Genomic DNA, 22,875 nt, shown 5'->3' on the forward strand with positions numbered 1-22,875 from the left:
AGAATGAGTTATACAGAAAAAAATCAACAAAACACTTTTAGCCTGAGAACTTTAATGAAGAATTACAAAGACAAGAGGATGCAAAGTAAAATATAAATGAAAACCATTAAAATACCACAATGAATTATGATTATAAAAAAAAAATCAGTTCAAAACAGGCTAAAGAAACTATAGCCCCTAATTTTTTTTTCTTCTTTCAAGGGGGCTTTGTAGGGCATATAATTGGTTATGAATGTTAGGGTAATGAGACTGGGGTACATGATGAACATCAAAACACACACAACACACCAGAGCTCTAGACAACTGTGGCAGCCTGCAGTTAGGTTAAGAGGGGGAGAGAGGACGAGGTAGAAGGACAGATTTCAGTGTTTGATGGTTGGACTTGTTAAAGCATCACAATAGGAAAATCTTCGACACCTGATGGGCGTCTCCAGATTTGGAGGTAGTTTTGTTTTAATGCTTCACGGGAGTCTAGCATGATCTTAAGACTCTGAAAACTGATGTATTGCTCTAACAGAATACAAAGAGTTTGTTGTGTCCATTTCATTAGTCAAACACACCTACAGGGAAAAATTTTCTGTTGTACAACTATGAATCCTATTTGAAAAAATTAAAGCACTGATTTACTGCGGTTTACTATTCCCATCATCATCAACACCTACTAAAAATTAAAACCATTACCAAGTCATTGTTTTAAATGGTAAAATATGTTATTGAAACAAAAATACCACAGATAAGGTGCAGAGTTTGGCTTAAAGTCATATTTGAAGAAATAAAAAAATCTGTGCCTGAAAGACAAGAAAGCATGAGACAACAGCTGATTTTGTTTTCTACCTTTAAGGAGCAAGTATCAACATACAGCTGTCTCTCATGTTGTCACAGAGATGAACTTTACAGCTACTGCTCAAACTCAGCATAACAAAGCATAAATAGATCGCACTTCTTTCTAGGTTTTTTAAACATCTACAAGCTAATGCAATGACTAAATGCCCAGAGAGAAAAAAAAATGTTATAGCTTTTTTTTAAAGGATAGTTTCAATATAATATTATTAAATACAATATATACTTTAAGACAGTTCATTAAATCTCAATTTCTATCAATTACAAAATATATTCTTTTAATTTGGGCAAAGTCTAGAGTTTGTTTTAAAGTCTAGTACCAGGTAACAAGAAAGTTCATTGTTTAACTCTTCAAAGCATTAAACTTTTTTTAATAAGGATGGAATTCAATCTACAAGATTATAATAGTTTTTACCTGATGATAGAAGAGAAAAGCCTTTTAAGAAGAGAGTTCCTTAATAGTAAGTAAAAATGTAAAATACATTTTGAAAGTACACATTAATGTAAGTAAAATGTCCACTCCCCTTTAGAATTGTAAACCACGACCAGCTAAGACAGATGCCCAAGCTAGCAAGACATATTGTACAGCTCTGGTGTGATGTGGGACTAACACCAAATGAACTCAAGTGGAAACATCAAGAGGAAACAATAGGAAGGGTTGGCCAGTCATGAGGAAATAAATAACATGAAAACATTTGGGATTGTGGCAATGCTGAGAGGGAAATGGTTGGCCAAAAATTTCACTTAGGCTTTCAAATAGTCCGCTTAACACTACAATTTTACTTTTCTTCTGAAGGGTCAGCCTACAAGCATAAAACTTTATTTTGAAATAGCAGTTTACAATTTTATAAATTGTTTAATGCCATAGTATTAATCATGAACCTACATTGTTTAAAATAAATTCTGAGAAACAGTAAAGTTATTCCTCTCCAGAGAATCATAAATAGTCAAGCTTTAAAAGGTATTTTCATTCACATATTTTTCAAATCATTTTGATGAATAGGGCATTGTAAGTTAATAAATCCCAAGTACATAATTTTAAAAAGCACAACAAAGCATTAAAATTCCCTAAAAATTAACATAAATGCTAATCTTTATAATAAAACCAACAAGGAAAAAATATATAACTATGTGTAAAAGAACAAGGATGGCACCAGGTTTTACTATATTTAATAATTTCTTAGTCTTTGTTACTTAGTTAGACTTTTAAACATACTTGTATACACTTTTGATTTCTCTGTGCAGCGTTCTGGCTCTTATTTTCTACCAGAGAAAGATCAACAGGTTTATCATGGAGGAAAAAAGGTACATAGTTGTCTGTACACAGGGGAAAAAGTTAACAACATAACAGACCTGAAGACACAAACTCATGAAGCTTAGCCTTGCTGGTCCTTGGAGAAAACTGATGAGAACACACTTAGCCACAGGAGAAAAGACAGGTTGACAGTGTGATTTTTCTAATCAAAGTAGTGACAGACAGTCTAGAGAAAATGCTGGTGCAGCAACCAAAAACAAATGTCCACAAAAGCAAATGTTTTGACACAACCAGATTAAGGGACTTGGCTTCATAGCAAGTGCAACACATTCAATCTTTTCAAGATAGATGGCTAAAGACTGAAGTCAAACTTTCCAATAGAAATTTGCAAGATCAAGGATATATAAAAGTGATTAGAGGTGGGCAAATGAACAGGACATGAATGTGGCATCATTCAACAACAATCCGCAGCAATATTCCTCTTTCTTTTTGTCAACACCATGATACATAATAATATAATCTGTTGGTTTTTTTTTTTACAAATTTAAGTGAATTTCTTTAAGAAGCACATATGTAAAGAGATAGATAATATGAAAGATTTACAATGGTTTGATGTTATGCTATTTACAAGTCAGTTTAGTTTTACAATGAAAAATGATGCTAAAAGGCAACATGATAAACAGGTGGTAATCTTAGTTGCTCCATTGCTTAGTCAAAATGATATTCATCAATCAATGTATGTTAGTCATTGTATGCCATAGTGAATTATCAAAGTTACAAGTGATGAGATGGTGTCAATTTGATGGGGGTGGTGGTGGTGGTGATTGAAAACATTTCAGCTACACAATATTGAGTGCAATTTCATTTCATTGAGATCATGACACTGTGTCAAATATTCACACAATTAAATCCACCATAGAAAGAGCTTAGAGCATTTATAAAAGTTATTTTCAAAAGAAAAGTAAAATATTAAAAGGGTCAAATATTATAAAAATGTGTTTAGCTTACTAAAACGTTTATAAAGTGGATTGCTTCTAAATATTACCAAACTTCATCAAGTTAAAGAGCCATTCTTAGGTAGTAATGAATCAATCCAAAACAGATGGTACCGACGCAAGTGTAGTAATAATGCTAAAAAAGTTTTGTACAAATACTTGAAGAATTATTTCATCAAAAAATGGCAAATTTTAGTATATCTAAAATGTTCAACAGAGTGATTACTTAAAGTCACGTAATATAGAAGAGCAGTATGTGTGGTTTTTAATTTAGCCGGGTAATTAGAGAAAAAAACATTACTCAAAATTCCTACTAATGGGAATAGCAGTAGTATTTTAACGATGGATATGTACATACATGGTAAAAAGCAATGGTTTAATACAAACAGAAATGTCCACTTCTGCTGGAATATACATAAAATAATTTCAATAAAAGAATGTCTTTTTTTTTTTAAACTATTTCATACCTAAAATAAAGTTTAAAAACAATATTCAATGGAAATATAAATTAAAATTAAAATGGTTGCACAATATTTGAGTTAGCTGTATATATTAAATACTGTTGGTTAGCTATTTAAAAAGAGCAGAGATAAAAATGTTTAAAATGTGTTGGTTATAATAACATTAAATGTATGTTTAAAATTACATTGTAGCTGTTTAAAAAGAGAAGTCAATGAGGACTTGGGTTAATTATGAAGTTGATGCATAGAGGAATACTGCTAAAGAAAACTAGTGAATCTAAGTGAAGCCTCAATGGACATGGTCTACAATCATTGCATAAATAAATAATCAATGGAGAGATTTTAAGGTTTATTTTACATTGTGACTGTCCAAAAGTGAACAAAAGATGCAAGGTAACACCAAATGGATACAGGAATTGTTAGTGTCACCACACAGTCTTTTAGTAGGACTCTAAATAAATATGGGCTAATTCCTAGGATCAAGGTTCAAGTGAATAAATATTATACATGGCTATATAAAAGGGGTACACGCTTAGACAATGACAATCATGGAAAAGGGTAAATAGGATTAAAAAGTTGGGCAAATATTGGGCTAGCATATAAACTGTCAATAATTTAAAAAAGAACAGCGAAACCAGATGGTCTGTTGGCTTCAATAATTTAACTAGGCAGGTTAAATAAGTATTTAAATAAGGACAGTGAAACCAGATGGTCTGTTGGCTTCAATATGTGTTTAAGGGCTGTTTTATCAGTTTAAAAGCAGTATAGTGTTAAAAGTATTCATAATGGACATAGTTTACATCATCAAGACTAACTTTACGATAGCGTTTTCTACTTCAATATGTTTTATTTTAATTGACTTCAAATGCATCACTGTTGACCAATACAAAAAACGGATGAATTAGTTTTATACTACATAAGGCCCTTGTCTGACATGTATTTAATATTCTTAAAGCCTGAAGTAAATGTGATGCAAGAAAATCTCAAGTTTTTACCGTTACGTTATGATCATGTTTACAGTTTTTCAAATGTAACATATTTTATGCTTAAAAACAGTTTTAAAATGTTGATTTATTAGACCACTCACAATAAATATGTATACACCAGTAGCCTATATAGGCTTAATTTGTCTTAATTCTATTTACAGTTTAAAATCTATAAAATGAATGACAGATCCATTATTTATCCCAGAACATATTAGATAATAATGAATGTCAGTATGTGGACACTCCTGCATGTAGAACATGAGGTAGTCATGCCATCAGCATGAGCAGTCAGAAGACTTCACAAAGTTACATCTAAAAAATCAAGATTTTAGGGTGCAGTTGAGAAAAAATATAGATAAATACATTCAATTATGTAAAAACTGAGTTTAAAATACACAAAGCTTAAAAGGTTTTGTAATAAAATTCAAATCTGTAATATAATACATATTTTTTTGTAATTTAAAAAGCAGTTTTTTAATATGTCCTTCAATTTTCTACCAGTTTCTAGTACTGTAGCTAAAAATCTGGCAGTACAACAGTTACCACAACTGAAGTTAAAAATAAATAGCTCTTCTAATAATCCCTGATTGTGAAAGAAATACTGTTTCACAGATTCTCTATAGGGGTGAGAGGGTACAAAACTTCTTTATAACAGTATGACAATAAATAATCTAATCAAATTTTACACAAATAATAAATAGATAAACTAGGACAAATATACATATTACACACCAATATATATTTCTAAGGCTAAGATTTCTGTTCAACAACACATATTTCATACAAATAGATTGACCGACACTCATAGCTACACACTACTCCAGTACAGTCATGTATTTAAAGTCTCAGAACAATTGTATTACTCTTACATAATAATTGTCAGTATTTAAATAAGTTAATTATCCCTGTGATCTTTAACTTGTAGAGAAATATGCTTTCAATAAATACTAGTCAGCATGATGTTGAGTGGTCACCTCTTTCATATACAAAAAAATATACTTAGACAAAATAGATGATTTCACCACCACTACACATACAAGACGTTCATCAACATTATTTTCATCCCACCCCACAACTGTTTAACAACAATGAATAAATGTATTAGATAAAGCATTGAGAGTGAGGAAGATATAGGTTTCACCTACACTTTAAGCAATTGTTACTCAATGAAAAGATGGCTGATTGCTTAAAATTAATGTATGCTTTCAGCTATAGCAACAATTACTTTTGTGTGAATTTAAGCCTTTGAAATATATGGCTCTATGACCTGAAGTTTAAGGATATCAATTTTTTTTAATATTAAAAGTGATTAAACATGGATAAAAAATGAGTAAAAGCAATATTACATTGGAAAATTATTTTTTTAAGAATAAGTTAAAAGGTTATAATAAATAAAACTCCCAAGTATTATAATATTTTTATGGCATCTGAATTGGTAAAAAAAGAAATAGTTCAACAAAAATGTATTTCTAGATCAAGCTAAATTCATTCAAAGAAAAGGATTTTTAAGGTTTAAAAATTTTTTTAGAAAATAATCAAAGAAAGTTTTAAAAATTCATTTTTGCTTGATTCATTTTTATAGAACTATTTCTCAAGATATTTTAAAAATGCATATTCAATATAATTTTTTTTCTTACAACACTTTATAAATAGTATTAAGGGCACATATATCAAGTGAATGAATAATAAATAATAGAATAAAAAATATTACTGCTATAATGGAACCCTAAAAAAAGTACCATCAAACAGTTCCACTTGCAAGACCATTAACAATTCTCTGCCAAAGCTCTTTGCGACATGATTTGGACCTGCGTAGACTTTGAAGTAGTTCATTAAACTGGACAATGCCCCCTGGCGCCAGATAAAATGCATTCCTGGCATTGCAAACAATGCTTACAAATTCATCATAATCAGCATTGTTGATATGGTGTATCCGCTGGTGAGCACACTGTATAAACCTTAAATAAGAAATTATTCAACTTGTATATACAAGAAACAGTTAAAGATTTAAAAATAAAGCTCAAGATTAACTTAAGTCTATTTACAAAATAAAACCTATTCTAATACTTTTCAATAAATCTTTATTCTACATGAATTTTGCATTGGCAAAAAAATATTTTTTGTACTTTTAAAAAAACGTTTTATTAAAGAGTGTAAAATTTAGATACGTTTTTTAATTGTAATAATACTTCCTTGCACTCTAGTAAAAACATAAATTTAGGCAAACCAAATGCAGATATCAATCAATATGAAATGCTAAAAATTAAATTTTCAACCATTATAAATGTCAGCTATTACTTACATCTGCAAGCATTTCTGGAACAAAGAGTTGAGTATATTTGATCTAAGGTGTGTTGGGACATGAGTAAGGTTGTTGCGAGCTAGGAAACGGGCAGCCTCCATTGCCAGATCATATAGAATGAAGGGACTGACAACTGCATTCACTGCACTAGCACAAAACTGCTGTAGGAATGTTGTGCCTGAAGCAAAGAATTATTTTATTGTAAAAAAGGTCTAACTGTTTTTTAGTACATTTTTTATTTAATATGATACTACTTTATTTTCTTTTTTTTTACTAATTTTTAATAATAAGGTAGCTGGCTAACATACCAAGTTTGATGGCAACACCCAGAAGCCATTTCACATCTTCTCCATATGGTGGGTTACGAGCATATTTAGTCTGTGGTCTGTCATCATGAACTTTACGTGACAGGGTCTCCATAGCAAGCATGCCAGTGCGAAATGCAGCCATCAGGTAATTTAACTGCATCTGATTGTGTGTGTTGGGTTGCATTTGAGGAATAGCTACTGTAGAATTCATGGATGGACTGCCTGTTGGGGGACTTGTGGTCACCACCTCAACAGGGTGCATAGCATGCATGGCAGGATGGGGCTGAGTAGTGAATACCTGGACAGTGGGTGGCATGGAGCGCAAGTGAGGGGCACTCCCTGTATGGTATATATTGGGTGGCAGAGTTGTGAAAGCAGGCTGTCCAGGGTAAGTGTATGAAGCAACATATGCATGCGGGTGGATCCCATGGTTATGGAGGGCATGATGTGGTGGCGTATGCTGGAAGTGGTGGTGTGGGAAGGGACCAGGAGGTGGGCCTGATGTGGTCACTTGTTGTACGTAGCTGTAAGGCTGAATGTAATGGCCAGCCAGTTGAGGGGGTCCAGCATTAGGTGCTGGCAGTAATACAACAGTTTGAGGGGGCAGGTGGGGAGATTGTGACTGAATAAGTTGAGGGGATGAACATACAGGGTTGACCATCTGTTGTTGGGTATGTGGTGGGGACTGACTATTGTGAACTGGGACTGTTATATTGCTGTAATGTACCAAGGAATTTCCTGCATTTGGGCTGGCTCTGTCACTACTGAAATAGAAATTAAAAATGTGTAGTTTGTGTAGATCACTTCATAAAATATACAAAGTGATTTCAAGCTAACAATGCCTGAGTATGCTGCAGCAAATTACAATATAAAAAAGTACTAGTTACCATACAAACCTGGATGACCCAGGGTCTGTGAGGGAGGCAGGGCTTCCAGACTCTCTTCTAGCTCTCAGTGTATGGCTGCTACTGTCACTGCCATCTACAGAGTCTGGGGAATTTTGGCTGGCTTCTTCTGACAACTCATACCAATGGCGAGCAACATCAAAGAGAACCTAGTGATCAGTTGTTACCAAAATAAAATTAGAGACAGAAAAAAACTAAAAATAATAAGGATTGCTTATATTAATCAAAATTATCACTAACAAACTTAAACAAATTGTATCTATATAATAATATTGTTACAAAATATTATTACTAAACTATAGAACCCTAAAATACAGATGACTCACTTCTGGGAAAACTCCACCACCTTCAGCAGCTGTTTCAACAGCCAGACACGCTTTCTCCAACATGTCTCTACTTTGTTCTTTACACTGATACAAGGCCCTCTGCACTTCTGAAGGGTTGAGGGCATGAGCATGTGGCAGACAAGAAAGTGCCAGCTCTGCAGCAACTCTGACCATGTTAGGATCCCGCCCTCTGGAAGCTCTGTCAGCTAAAGAGGCAGCTTCTGGTGGTGTCAGGTGGCCCTCCCAGGTATCAATTATCATTCTAATGGCTGCACTGCCTATTTCAGTTGCTTGACCTGTTTAATTCATCATACAATGAGGTAATACATTCCCTCTTCAATGTTACTAGACAATAAACCAGTCAATTTAACTTTAAGGGCAATTATTAGCAAAGGCAAGACTGTTAAGGCTGACATTAAAGCCAGATTAGCACTTTGCTGCTCAAATGTGTATTCATATAAATATTAGATATGTAAAGTTGTATTACCTGTGATCCATGAAACATGAGAAGAGTAAGTCCTAGACAGCCAGTTGGGAGTCACACAATTACTAAGCCCTAATGCATACAAGCCTATCTGGAATGCACATAAATGCAGGTTTCTATGAGGCCCAGCATGGCTAGTGTTACTTGAAGGTTGTGTAAACAAGGAGGTGGAGGACGAGCCACCTGCCTTTTGTAATACAGTTTTAGCTAGTTCAAACATAAAGTGGAATCCTGCTTCACTTGGCTGATTAGGGACTGTAGGCATAACTCGTTGTCTTCCTTTATATCTAAAAAGAAAAGAGGAAAAAATTTATAATATATTTCAAATACAGTATTATTAAGCAGTTTATTAAGCAAATAGTTTACCTGAGAGTCTTGGCACTGACTTGATTCCTGGAGTCCATAAGAGCTTGTGGCAGCATCATGCGATTCAAATATGGACTTGGGGGGCTGTGGGGTTGTTTTACAAATTTAATACTTTATACATCATTTTTAATATAACATTTTTAATATAAGTTTAAATGATTTTGATTGATGCAGTAAAGTAGGGTAATGGGTTTTCAAAATTAACTTATATTTCCAAGAATCAACTTTCAAGCTATAAATGAAGGAGGGTAAAGGAATGGGACAGAGCTAACTATTAGTTATAACTAGAATGTATCAAATATTGACCTTTCATTATCTCTAGGCAATGCCCTTCCCCCTTTGTCTCCACTGCTACTAGAGCCTAGAGAGTCACTCTCTCCACTACTTCCACTGTCACTTCCAGGGCCCTGATGTTTACCAAAGTTTCTTCGTATCAAGGTGGGAGAGTTGTCACTTGAAGTGGTTTCTGGAGCACTGCTGTCAATACTTGCCATTCCTTCATTAGAGGAAATAATAAGATAAGGATTAAGGCTATAAAATTAGCAAAAAATTTAAAAATTTCTTAATTGAGGAATGATCAGTCTTTTCAATGTTCACTAATTTCAATAATGAAAAACCAATCTAAATTCAAAACAATACCAAAACAATACCTTGAGATGGTTTCTTTTTCATGCCCATACATCTGATTTTGGCCTCTAGAGCTTTTAAGTCATCTTCTTCCTCCATGGCTGAACTATCTGTGTCCCGTCCACTGTGGCAAAAAAATCAGCATTTAAAACTATGTATTCCAACTTAAAAATGTAACATTTAATATTTAAATAGGATTAATTTAAAAGTTTTAAAGTAATCAATTGTATTTCTCACCTAGTGTACCTCATGGAAAATGTTGTCTTTGGTCTTGCTCCACAGTTTGGAGTTGTATTTGCTGATGCAGCTATCGGAGTAGATGTATTGTCTGTACCTGTTCCTGAATCTGGACGCTCATCTCCATTACGCCAGACTCCTCTTTCTGTACGAGGTGTGTCTGCACTTGGACCTTTATTACACAAGAAAAATTAATCCTACTGTAAACAACTGGAAATATTAAAGCATATCATAATGTATCAGTGATAAGCGGTTGAAACCTAACAAAACTAGAGAAAAATTCCAATGATTCCACACACAAAATACAGCAACTTACATCTCACCTAAACTGTCCCAACATAGATAACAATCACATATAAAACCTCCCCACTACCAAAACATTTCTGCTAATGTCTAGTCAACAGGGTGCGTCTATAATAAGACATACAAACATCTGAATTCTTATTCAATTGTATTGACAATATTTGACATTCCACTGTCCTAACTAGAAGGTCTGGCAACCCATGCTAACATTCCACCATCAACAAATCAAACCCTCCCCCCTTCCCCACCTACCTGCAACAGCGGCCCCCATAGCTCCTGGAGCTATATGTTTATCAAAATCTCTCCTGTTACCATGAGATCTGTGTCCAGCAACATTGTTCCCATCCCTGTGATGACCACTGCTTGAGTTAGCTCCAGAAGCATTATGTGAGGAGGCAGGTTGTTTATGACCAGATAGGTAGTTGATTAGACTGGGAGCTTTGTACTGCTGGTGGACCTCTTTATCCAACAGCTTGTCCATGATCTAAAGAAGTTATTAAATAGTGCATTTTTTACATCTGTCTAATCAGAAGAAATTTTAAGTTTCCAAGTCTGTGTATAAAAATCTTTGAACTCACTTTGCTTAGCTTGATTTGATCATCTTTGTAGTGAACCAACATGGAGATAGCCAGTTCTCCTCGCTGTCTTCTTGTGCTTTCACACAACAATGGGTGATCTGCCTCCGCTATGTTGGCCTTCATACCTTTATGCAAAATGTTTCCTTATTATCATGTTTTTAATACAACATAAAGTACATATACTTGCTGATTTTGTTAGCCAGTTGTAAAAATAAATGTAAATAATGTAATTTATTTAATATCTATGTAAATGGTATTTACCTAATGCAGTCACAGCAGCTTCAAACCCAAGTTTTTCATCTTGAGTGTACATCATATTAGCTGGAACAAAAAAAGTGTGTAAACAGCTGGAACAAAAAAGTGTGTAAACAAACAGCCATAACAATAAAATTACTTAAGTTTCTGTAATGATATTCTGTTATTGTAAAAAAGATTACCAGGTATACATAAAGTGTCAAATATAAAAGTGGCAAGACTAAGGGGCAGTAGAGCCTCTCCTCTGGATTTCAAGGTTCCATCACGTAACTGCTCTGCGCGGCTTCGAATTTCTGACATTTCTTGCACTCCCAAAGGTATTTTTTTCAAAAGCTGGAGCAACTCTGATTCTTGATGAGCTAACTTTACCTACAATCGAATGGTTAAAAATGTTAACAATTTTTATCTTAATAAAGTCACGGTAACTTTGAACCTTACTAGCAAAATAAAATACATATTTATTATTATTAATTCTAATCATAATACAGTAATAATATTTATGATAAATTCCAAGGGGCTTTCTTCAGAGGGTCTAGCAGGTTAAATTTTTTTACTGCAAGCCTTTTTTGAAGGTCAATATTGTATGGTGTGTACCTCTATAGCTTTGTTTGATGCCGGTGGTCTGGCTAACTCCATACCAAACATGCCAATCTGGAACGCAAGATGGTGGCATTCTTCATCTTCACACAATACACTGCTCAAAAAGGAAGCCTTTGACAACAGAGCACTGGCTAGCATACTAATGTTGGTGAGAGCCTTCTTTTTCTTTGCTGTAACAATATCAGTCATTGAAGTTACATTTGAAAATTAAATGTTTGTGAAATATGTACAAAAAGAGAAAAAAAGTAAAATATATCACTAAATGAAGTATGCTGCCCCATGTGTCTTGGGCAGAAAAAGAAAAGAAGATGATGAATGAAATAATATCTTGCTTTAAGAGCAGAGATTCTTATTTGTGAAATATTTGCTTAAGCAAAAATTGGAGATTGGACTTAGTTTACTAACATACATAATAATGTTGCCTTTTTTAAATAAGTTGCCTAAAGGTTACATATCTTATCAAGGTTCAGTAATATAGCAAGTAAGAGAATGTGAGACAGTGCAATAAATTCCCTATCAAGTTTAATTTGACTAATGGAAATATGGTTTTCTTACAAAGTAAAGTAATTTAAAACCAAAGTAAATCAAGTAAAACAAAGAAATGCTTGATTAAAAAAGAAAATCTAATTTAAATCCTACATTTAGGAGATGGTGCACTAGCAGACTCTGCAAGCAAGTCTGGAGGATTATCAAGCATCTCTTCAGCTAAGCGTTGAGCAAGACGACAAGCTTCTTTTGTATGGCCATGGGCATGGAGAGCTTCAGCACGAGCAAACAAGATCTGTAGAATTTTTTATTAAAACTTGTTTACAACTATAAAAACATACGGTAAATACACTGAATTGACAGGTACTTTATAGCTTCATTCAGGAAAATAAGTAAGAAGAAATTATTTCTTATCAAAGAATAGATTTAATAAATAGTTATCATCTATGATGCTAATCATAGCAAATAATGAATGTAACAGGCTTTCTTTGAAAATTGTTTTAACAGTTTTTGTTTAGGAAACAATTATTAAAAATTATAGGCTGTACAAATGTGATGAAGTATTTAAGTTTAAGAAGTGTTTCTGCAAAGATGCTCGGAGAGCAAGTTTGATTAAACTTTCAAAAAGATAAATTACTTTTCCATAAATTGTGCAAAAAATGTTATACATTTTAAAACTATGTGTTTTAGTATTAAATAACAAACAAGTTTTTTGACAAAAATATATAAAAGAAAAGACATTGAAGATACTCTAACATATTAGATTATTTTTAAAATGTTTGTCTTTTGATTACATTTCATTAAAATTGACTAAAAGATTCTTTATATTCTATTTAGAAAACTGAATGTTTAAAGTAAAATACAACGTTTATGAAAGTATATGCCTTAATTTTTATATAATTTAAAAAGTTATTTAAAACTGATTCTTTATCAAAAATATGAAAGAAAATAAAAAAAACTTACATCTTGTATACTTTCAGCATTTTTCAAGCCTGCAAAAACATTTGGCTCATCAGATTTATCTTTCCTTTTACCGTCCAGGTTAGATTTTGATTTTGTGTCATAAAAATACATTTGGTATTCATCTGGCTCCATGACCACATTAGATGGCTGCTTACTTCCAGGCTGGGAGGGTTGATCTGTTGGCAATGCTTGAGAATTTAACCCTGAGGAAACTTGAAGACTAGATGAAGCATTTGCAACAGCAGTAGTAGTTGTAGTAGTTGTACAGGGTCCTGATTTTATAGATGTGGAAAAAGCACAAGCTCCTAGTAAGGGTGGCATGTGAGGATGCTTTTGGTTGATGATGGGAGCCAAATCACCAACACCAGCATCAAATTCAGCTAAATGTTCATCAAATACATCAATTTCTAGAGAATGCTGTTTGTTGGATAATGATATTGGTCTAATGATGTTTGATAATTGTGAAGTATTCGGAATGGATGACTTGTGATTAAAACTGTGAGGGGAGTCAACTTCTTCAAAAGAATTACTTCTTGAGTGTGTACCCTTGTAATCACCACTTGAATCTGAATCTCTGAAGCCTCTTTCAGGCTCACAAAATCCTTCTGAGCCTGAACTCATGGCTCCATCTTGTCCAGAGTCACGCCGATTTGGCAAAGGTGGACGGCAATCAGAAGAACGTCCACGTCCAATATTGATGTCCTGAGATCGTTGGGAATGAGCAAGATTTCTGTTAGGGTTATCCGTGCTTATAATATCTTGCGAACATATAGTAACTGGCTGCACACGAGATGGCTTTTTACTTTCACTGTCATGAGATTTTGAGCTAAAATGATAGACAAATCTAGAACCATCTTTAGCAGAGTATGTTATTCCAGGGATAGGATAGTCATCCCAGGTTAAAGCACAAGCCTCAATGGCTGGCTTAAATCCAGGGAAAATTTCCACATCTCCTTTCTTTATTCCAGTGGCTGAGGTGCTAGAGTTGTTGCTCCGAGCTTTACGTACTTTCTCAATGGTGCTGATATGCCAGTCTCTAAACTTTTCTACCATGTCTTGTCTCTGGCTAGGTGAAAGCTTTGGGTTGAGCGCAGCAAGTCTCCATAGGGTGACAATCTCATCACACAGACTGGAAGCAGCATTCTGTGTTGCATTTGCAGAATTACCACTTCGACTGCAGTGAATTACAGTTGCATTGTTACAGGGTGACACTTTTGTAGAGAACCACCATATAAGAATCTGTAAAACAAAAAAATAGCCCTTTCAATATCCACAGTGCTTAGATTAACTATTTCTAATAGTTGTACAATAGAATTACAATTAAAACCACAATAGTCTATACCAAAATGCTAAATGTTTTAAAAATTTGGTTTACAAAAAGAAACTGTTGACTTTATAAAGGAATATTTGCACTTACCTGTTCACATTGAAGGACTTCATCTGTGAGTATTTCCAGCAAAGGTACAGAATTACTGTCATGCCGACGAAACATCTCTCTCACTATAGATAGCAGATTCCACATGCCTTCAGGCTCCCTCCCCCTTAGAGGTCTCAACAAACTTTGCCATTCTGTAGCTGCAGGTGGTGCACTTGCACTCAGATAATTTACATCGCTGGAACCAAATCAAATATTTTGTTAAGTTCATTTCTATTGTTAGCTGTAATAAACTAATGAATACCAATGTATGAGATATAAATGTAGCTTATTGTAAAAGAAATAGAAAATAATTGATAGTAATTAAAAAAAAATGTTAATGTTATAACTGAAAACACACCTAAACACTATAGGTGCTGGTATACAGAATTTGACAAGGGTCTTTTTTATGTTAGTATGAAGTGTTGATTCATCCAATGACCATGATGTTTGCTCACTAGCAGATGGACCAGCAGTTGGATCTAAAAAAAAACATACAAAACAGTTACTTTAAGCAAATTCAATAGTGTTTTTAACATTGCTAGAGCCTAAATAATGACAAATTTTTAAAAAGCACAGTGAAAACATTTTACCATACTATTTCAGAGAAATAAAACTGCACAATGATGGAAAATTACCTGGGGCACCACATACAGTATTCATTGCTGTTTCTTGTGAAGAGAGCAACTCATCCAAAATTTGCTGTGCTGTAGGTAGAATCTAAACAAAAAATATTTTTAAAGAGATTAAAGCCAGTACAACTATTAGGTACATATTTTTTTTAAAAGAAATATTATTTGGAATTTAATTTTAATAATACTTTCAATGCAACAAGTGGATAAGTCAGATCTAAAAGTACTAAATTGGGAAAGATACAAATAGTATTGCCACCAAAACAAACCTGTTGCGGCAGTTCACTAATAAGGTACTGAGCAAATTTCTGTAACTGATCTCTGCGTAGTCGAGATAATGACTCAGATACTGGAGCTCGTAGACAGACTGAGCTAGCCTGAAGAGTAAATAATATATAATTACTTTTTATATGCAGGTAGCAATCTTCATCTAGGTCAACTAAAATAATAATAAAAGAAGCAAAAAATTAATTTTAATCAATAAAAGTTGAAAAAAAAGGGCAGATAAACTATAATAAAACTACATCAAATTTTTAAAAATGTTAAAACCTGGTGTATTCTAAACAAACAAAGAGCCACAATGTGCGAACACCATGATGCAAAGCTTCCACATGTACAAGTGCATGATGAAATCCTCCTACGATCAAAAACAACAGCCACGTTGAATGAACCTTTACTTTGGCCTTGGGCTGCATTTTGTGTGGTGACTACTGTAGCACTCAAATGGAAACCTTTATGGGGGAGAAAAAAGATTTTTGTAAATTATTTAAAGCTTTTTGATCGCAATTCATTTTTTTAATGTTTCTGAAAAGTTTTATTAATCGATTGATCTTTCCATAAGAGATACATTCTAATAGCTTACCAATTTGCAAGGTGTCTTTAACACTTTTGTTTTTATAAAGGTGTTCACCCTTAGTAAATTCATCAGCACTTCCATTAGCTAAACACGAATACAATCTGAAAATATTTTTAAAATGAAAACTTAAATAATCAGTTATAATTGAGCTTTTTGTTTTTAACTGTGCACTTGGTGACATTTGCTCATAGCACACACCATAAAACAAACTTAATACCGTATATCCTCTTCGCTCTCAGGGAAACTCCAAAAGGCAATCCGCAACTGTATGGGCTCTGGAATTGGTTCTGGATAATGCTCCACAACTTCAAAAGGTATATAGCATGCAACAGCTTTTGCAGCAAGCTCAGCCAGAGGTGTAACTAGACGCTCTGAAAATCATATGGATAACATTGCATGAGAAACATGTCTGTCACAATGCATTGTTACAATGAGCTAGGGCTGTTTTGCTAGTAGTAGTGTCTAACAATGGAATGTTCTAATAAATGATTACTGTTGCTAGTATTATTAGTGTCTGACAATGGAATGTTCTAACAAATGAGTGCTGTTGCTAGTATTATTAGTGTCTGACAATGGAATGTTCTAACAAATGTGTGCTGTTGCTAGTATCTGACAATGGAATGTTCTAACAAATGAGTGCTATGTTGCAAGTAGTAGTGTCTGACGATGGAATGTTCTAACAAATGAGTGCTGTTGCTAGTATTATTAGTGTCTGACAATGGAATGTTCTAATAAATAATTGCTGTTGCTAGTATTATTAGTGTCTGACAATGGAATGTTCTAATAAATGAGTGCAGTTGCAAGTAGTAGTGTTCGACAATGGAATGTTCTAACAAATGAGTGCTGTTGCAAGTGGTAGTGTCTGACAATGGAATGTTCTTATAAACGAGTGCTATGTTGCTAGTAGCAAATTACTCATTTAGTGTTTAGAATTGATTTCAGTGTTAATATCATTTTAGTAGCTACTAGCATGGTTTTCTTTTCAACCAATAACGTGATTGAAATTTGAAACAGTCCATTGTGGTTTGCCATTTTGGAAAATACTGGGCAATATTAAGCCTTTATAATCTAATCTGGTAAACTAATTTATTAAAATGTAATGTTAGTTTACTATTACTGTTGAAATATCTTATGGTAATGAGCTTGTCCTAGGATAAGTGAGGTAAAGCCCTTAAGACAAGAGGTTATCAGTTACTGTAGGTAAGTTACAGTGTCTTCTTTATTAGAAAAGTATAAATGGGCCATTATCCCAACAATGGTAAATCCTTAATTGCTTTGTAAATGTGTACAAACAAAAGTTTGTGGTTTTAACTATGTATTCTCAGGTGACCTCAATTAAACTTTAGCCTAAGTTTCCCCTGGAGAATTTTTTCTACACAGGGTTTCATTGTTCTCACTGTGCTACATGTTTGACCTACTTTCCAGTTCTAGGCCTAGGTCAAGCCTACAAACAGGCTAACTGTTACACTGCTACTTTTCCCCCTTATTTAAACAGTATAGTCCTATCACTTTTTATAGCTTGCAAATTTGAAATGAGAATCTAAAAGTATATCAAAATCAGTGCTAACAGCTTGTTAAGTGTAATTTTAGCCCCAATAAAATATTAGGCCGACAATAATTAGTTTCTTGAATCTAGGTTAGGCTATGAATATTTTCCCACAAAAATCAATAGTGACATTCTGACAAATAATTAAGATTCCCATGTTCTATTTGGTCGTTTTTTTTTTCATTTTTTGATTTATATTACCATTCCAAAGAAGTTAGGCGATACATACATAAACAAATGATATTATTAAAATAAGTAATTGGCCTAGATTTGATGAAAAAATGTCAATAAAGAATTATATTGAAACTAGGTTACGACTGTGGAGCTAATGATTATGAAAATAAGATATGAGCTTTAACTCTGGTATTACAATTTGAGTTTATGTATTAGATCTAACTGTCGGTATAACCAGTGAATACAGCTCAAAAAGAAATATTAATGCAAAGCTGAATAGTAAGCTTTTGAACTAAAATTCTACTAAGTCTAGTGATCAGACCAGCTGACAGTAGGTTACTCACCCCTGTTTATGCCTACGTTGGGTCCTCCATTTTGTCTTTTCCAACCCCTCCAGTTATTGCATACACTTTCGGGCTCACTTCCCCAAGAACATAGCGAATCCTCCTCAAATCGGTCACTGTCTTCGAATGAAAACCTATCCCCTTCATATTCCCATTCAAACATCAAGTCCATGATCACTCACAAAGTATTGGGAAATATGCGGGGGAAGTCACTGGCCTAATCGACGAGCCCAAACCAAAACTGGGTTGGTCGACGACCTATCGAAATAGCAGACGTTACCGACTCGGGCGTTCTTTGAGAGATGCACTTAATCGAACAACATATTGAAATTTCATAAACTTTGTAATATTATCCTTATAAAAGATAAAGTTACATCGCTGTCCAAGTAATTGACAGCTAGTTTACAAAACTGCTTCCAAATAGGGTGATATGTGTCGATTCTCGTTCTCCCAGCATACAACAATAACAAAGTCGTCCGTGTCTAGTCGGATAACTCCGTGGCTCTCCGATCAAGCTTTCGGTGCCTGCTTGCTGAATATTAACATATTTGCTAAGTGGTGCGAATAAAGTATAAATATCAATACATTATGTTTAAAACACATATTAATATATTATAATAATATGGAATACACAAATCATTTAAAAGAAGTACAATTTAGATGTACTAAATTTATTTTCAAACTGTTACAAGCTTGATTAATCAAGCGTTTTTTTTTTATCTATAATCTTGATCTAGTCCGGATTTTTAAAAATAAAACACAGATCTAGGTCTAGACCTAGACCTAGATCTAGTAGGCCTACGTTTTTTTTTTTAAATAATAAATAGATCTGTGGTGTTATAGATCTAGATCTAGTAATGTCCAGAAAAAAAAATAACCAACGGTACAAGAATGTAATTGAATTTAACCATCGGATAAATATTAACACAAAGAAATATAGACAATAAAGCTAGATATAGAATAGGTTTTTTCTTTGTACTGAGCGTTTATTTAGAAAATGCGCAGAACGTACCACCCTCTTTGAGCAATTAAGTTTATTAAGGAAATCTACCAGTGCTTAAGCTTTTACTATAATTTATTATAAATGTAGTTATTAATATAGTTGTATGTTTTAACCTACATATAGGCCTATATAATTTTAAAGAGACCATGGTGATGGAGTTTTAGTTTTGTTAGGCATACAACCTTTTTTTTCGAATTAAATTAAGGAAAGTATTAACTTCTTTACAAACAAGAAAATGAACTACAAAAATGCAAGATGTGTAATATAGGTGGGCTAACTCCCTTGGTAGACCTAATACATTTCGTTACGTTCATTAATTAGCTTCTAGGCTTAAGGGGTCATCCATAATTGACGTCACGCTTTTTTTGACGATTTTTACCTCCTCCCTCCCCTCCATCACACATCGTCACAAAAAGCCAGACCCCCCCCCCCTAAAATGACGCCTACAACCAGTAGCGTAGCGAGGGGGGGGGGGGCGGGGGGGACATATGTCCCCGGGCGCCGACCTTAGGGGGGGCGCCAAATTGAAAGTTTGAGGGGGGGGGTGGAAATGAAAAGTTCGAGGGGGGGTGCAAATCGAAAGTTTGAGGGGGGGGGGTGCAAATGAAAAGTTCGAGGGGGGTGCAAATCGAAAATTTGCTCCCAAGGGGGCGCCAAATTGAAAGTATGTCCCCGGGCGCCGGGAAGGGTCGCTACGCCTCTGCCTACAACCCCCCTCAAAATTGCAGTTGAATTTTTTTTTAACATCTATATTTTTCTAAAATCTTGTCTAAACTATTACAATTTATTAAAACAGTTTTCTAAAACGCGAAATAACGTCTAAATTTCGTTTTCTAACATTGCTTTTTTATAATGCAAAAGTGTGACGTCGCACCATCTGAACCCCCCCCCCTCCCCCTCATCACACGCCGTCACAAAATTAGGGACTCCCCCCTACGAGTGTGGCGTCATTTATGGACGACCCCTTATGGCATATCTCTGGCAATTTCCAGTAGGCCTACTATGTTTGAAAATCATTTTGAAATTAATTTTTTAATATTAAAAGTTAATTATTAAAGGGATACTTTGTTATCTGATATTGAAACCCTGTTCAGAACATTGACTATTGCAATGTATTTTAAGTAAAATGCAGTAAAAAAAAGAAGCAGTCGTTTGCTCGCTGGCCTACCGTAGTCAGATACATCCGTGGCTTTATACCACAGGCAAACGTGGCAGCATTTGGGTGGGGGGGGGGGGGAGAGGGCGGTGTGCGTGGTTGTCACCGTAACAGGATGCATATCAGGGTGAACTATATTTGAGGAGCCCAAATGCAAAAGTGCTTTTCGTAAAAAAAAATTAGTCAATCACCTTTTTAAAAATTAAATTCACGTTTACCAATTCCAGCTATACACTGAATTGTATCACCAGCAAAAGAGTCAAAGTGATTTAAAATTAACTATCAACTTTCAATATCAGTCAATGCACATTTTTATTTGAACAAAATGGTGTTGTTGTTTTTTTTTTTTTTTAGAAAACTATCTGGAATGCACGTAAGCCCTTATGTATTTGGGCTCCTCATTTAGTATATCAGAGTGCCTATAGTTCATCGCCCTGATATGCATCCAGAAACGGTCATTGGAAAATTTTAATGATAATGTTATTGTTATTCGCCAAATTTCCTGATCTCTTTTGGCAAAGTATTTAGCCTATTTCAAATTATTTTTAATTCAACACGTAACTTGGTTGTGTAACATGTGTTACTTGGTTTTGTTAGTAAGTTCACCTCTCAGTTTATGCGTAGTTTTATATGCGAGTTAAAATGCTTCGAACGCCTGTAATAGTGAATTGTGTTGAGTTTGCCATAACTTTTTGTGACTTGGGACAGGGAAAAATGGCGTTTTGATTCAAATGTCTTCATGTTAACACCGCCGCACAACATTAAAATACAGTTAATAAAGCCAAATGATCGTCGGAATAATTATTTGCTTTAATAAAAAGAAAAACGCTAATGTTCTCAAACGGGAAAAAAGGTTATTCTGTCCCATGGTCTTGGTGGTTCTTCGTTGAGGAGCCATTCATCCATTCCATTGTCTTACGTTATCATCAGCGTCAACCCAGGCCATTCTCTGATGTCTTCCCGTTTTCGTGTGCTTACCTCATTTTCATTTGCCCTTGCAATGAGAGGGCCTGTTTATAAGAAGGTTAACCTTCAATTGAAGCTGGACCTGACCATTTTTTCACATGGGCTTATATTAGCACCATTTCTCAGCAATTATGTTTTCGTTTTTAATTATTGTCAGTCGGCAATCAAGATGGTCAATCGCATTTGTGGATCCTGTCACTGGTCACGTATTTCGTAATTCGAAATGATGTCTTTGTGTCCTATTGAATTGTGTTGTCTAATACAGTGTCCAAGATTCGCACTCGTATAGAAATGTGGCCATGACTATCGAGCGCGTCAATCTTATTTTTGTGTAGGGTAGAGGTTGCCCATCCATACCGGTGTCAGAGGCGTAGCGTCACATTCCGGCGCCCGGGGCGAACTATCAATTTTTCGCCCCCCCCCCTTCCATTTATATACAGGCTATATATAGTTATTCATGCTGGTCCTACCCATTTTGGCGCCCCATTTGGGTCGGCGCCCGGGGCGGCCGCCCCACCCGCCCTCCCCTAGCTAACCCTCTGTCATTCCTAACCTGACCGAGAGAAAATAGCGGTAACACGTTTATTTTGGAGGATGAAATCTATGTTCTGGCAAAAAAAAGTGTTTTGTCACTGTTCGATGTAATGTTAGGTTATATTTATTGTTGAGGATACGCTTATCTTGTTTTGAACGCGCTAAGGTGCTAACAAAATCACTCCACTTCATTAATAAATATGATTCGTTAGGTAAACTTGGCCAGTTACAAACGTGAAGCACAAATAGGCTTATTGTAGTTTAAGTCGACTGAAGCGTAATGAGATAATTAACCGCTCTGTTAGATATTATTTTTAATAGTGTATCAATAGCTAGATCTATAATAGACAAGTTTAAACCTAGATTTTACAATTGTACCATCTTCAATTTCCGATTACCCACATTTTTTTTTCTTGTTTATTTTAACTTTGTAAAACATTTATTAATTTTATACACATTTTTGTATATAAATCAATATGTTTTTTGCATCGTTTCTTTCAGTCCCTTTCAGAAGGCGGACAACTACAAAGACTGAATATTTAAAAAAGAGCATTTCAGTCCTACAGGGATGGAGTTTATGGTCATAATCAGGGGCGTAGCGAGGGGGGGGGGCGGGGGTGCGGACCGCACCGGGTGACACCATTTAGGGGGGTGACACCAAGGCAAAAAAATAGCAAAATATATAGAGAAAAACTTGAGGGGGGGGGGGTGCAAATCGAAAGTTTGAGAGGGGGCTGCAAATCTAAAACTTGAGGGGTGCAAATTGAAAGTTTGAGGGGGGGGGGGGGGTGCAAATCGAAAAGTTGAGGGGGGTGCAAATCGAAAGTTTGAGAGGGGGTGCAAATAAAAAATTTGAAAGTTTGTCCCCGGGAAGGGTCGCTACGCCTCTGGGGGGGGGGGGGGGGGTGACACCATTAAGTGCCGCACCGGGTGACACCCGACCTCGCTACGCCACTGGTCATAATGAAGATAG

At 34.8% G+C, this 22,875-nt stretch overlaps 1 protein-coding gene across 3 annotated transcripts; it reads right to left on the reverse strand.

The window, feature by feature from the left end:
* Positions 1-37: 37 nt before the first annotated feature.
* LOC131941304 (zinc finger SWIM domain-containing protein 8) lies at positions 38-18,709 on the reverse strand. 3 transcript variants are annotated; one of them, XM_059300498.1, is made up of 25 exons: positions 18,244-18,709; positions 16,397-16,550; positions 16,186-16,280; positions 15,873-16,054; positions 15,593-15,700; positions 15,330-15,411; positions 15,053-15,173; positions 14,695-14,890; positions 13,278-14,516; positions 12,468-12,609; positions 11,823-11,998; positions 11,411-11,597; positions 11,235-11,294; positions 10,974-11,098; positions 10,708-10,879; positions 10,093-10,264; positions 9,879-9,979; positions 9,535-9,724; positions 9,229-9,312; positions 8,866-9,149; positions 8,379-8,674; positions 8,035-8,201; positions 7,148-7,911; positions 6,840-7,017; positions 38-6,495 (listed from the first exon to the last, which is right to left on the reverse strand). In XM_059300498.1, the coding sequence occupies exons 1-25, from the start codon at positions 18,413-18,415 to the stop codon at positions 6,279-6,281; spliced, it is 5,664 nt and encodes a 1,887-aa protein (XP_059156481.1). In that variant the 5' UTR covers positions 18,416-18,709; the 3' UTR covers positions 38-6,278. The 3 variants fall into 3 exon arrangements, with proteins under 3 accessions (XP_059156481.1, XP_059156480.1, XP_059156479.1); XM_059300497.1 differs by having other exon boundaries at positions 8,044-8,201; positions 10,648-10,879; XM_059300496.1 differs by having other exon boundaries at positions 10,648-10,879.
* Between the last annotated feature and the right edge of the window lie 4,166 nt (positions 18,710-22,875).

The sequence above is a fragment of the Physella acuta genome, unplaced genomic scaffold (genome assembly GCF_028476545.2).
Source record: "Physella acuta isolate Inbredline_101_S28 unplaced genomic scaffold, ASM2847654v3 ptg000357l, whole genome shotgun sequence".
Classification (NCBI taxonomy): domain Eukaryota; kingdom Metazoa; phylum Mollusca; class Gastropoda; family Physidae; genus Physella; species Physella acuta.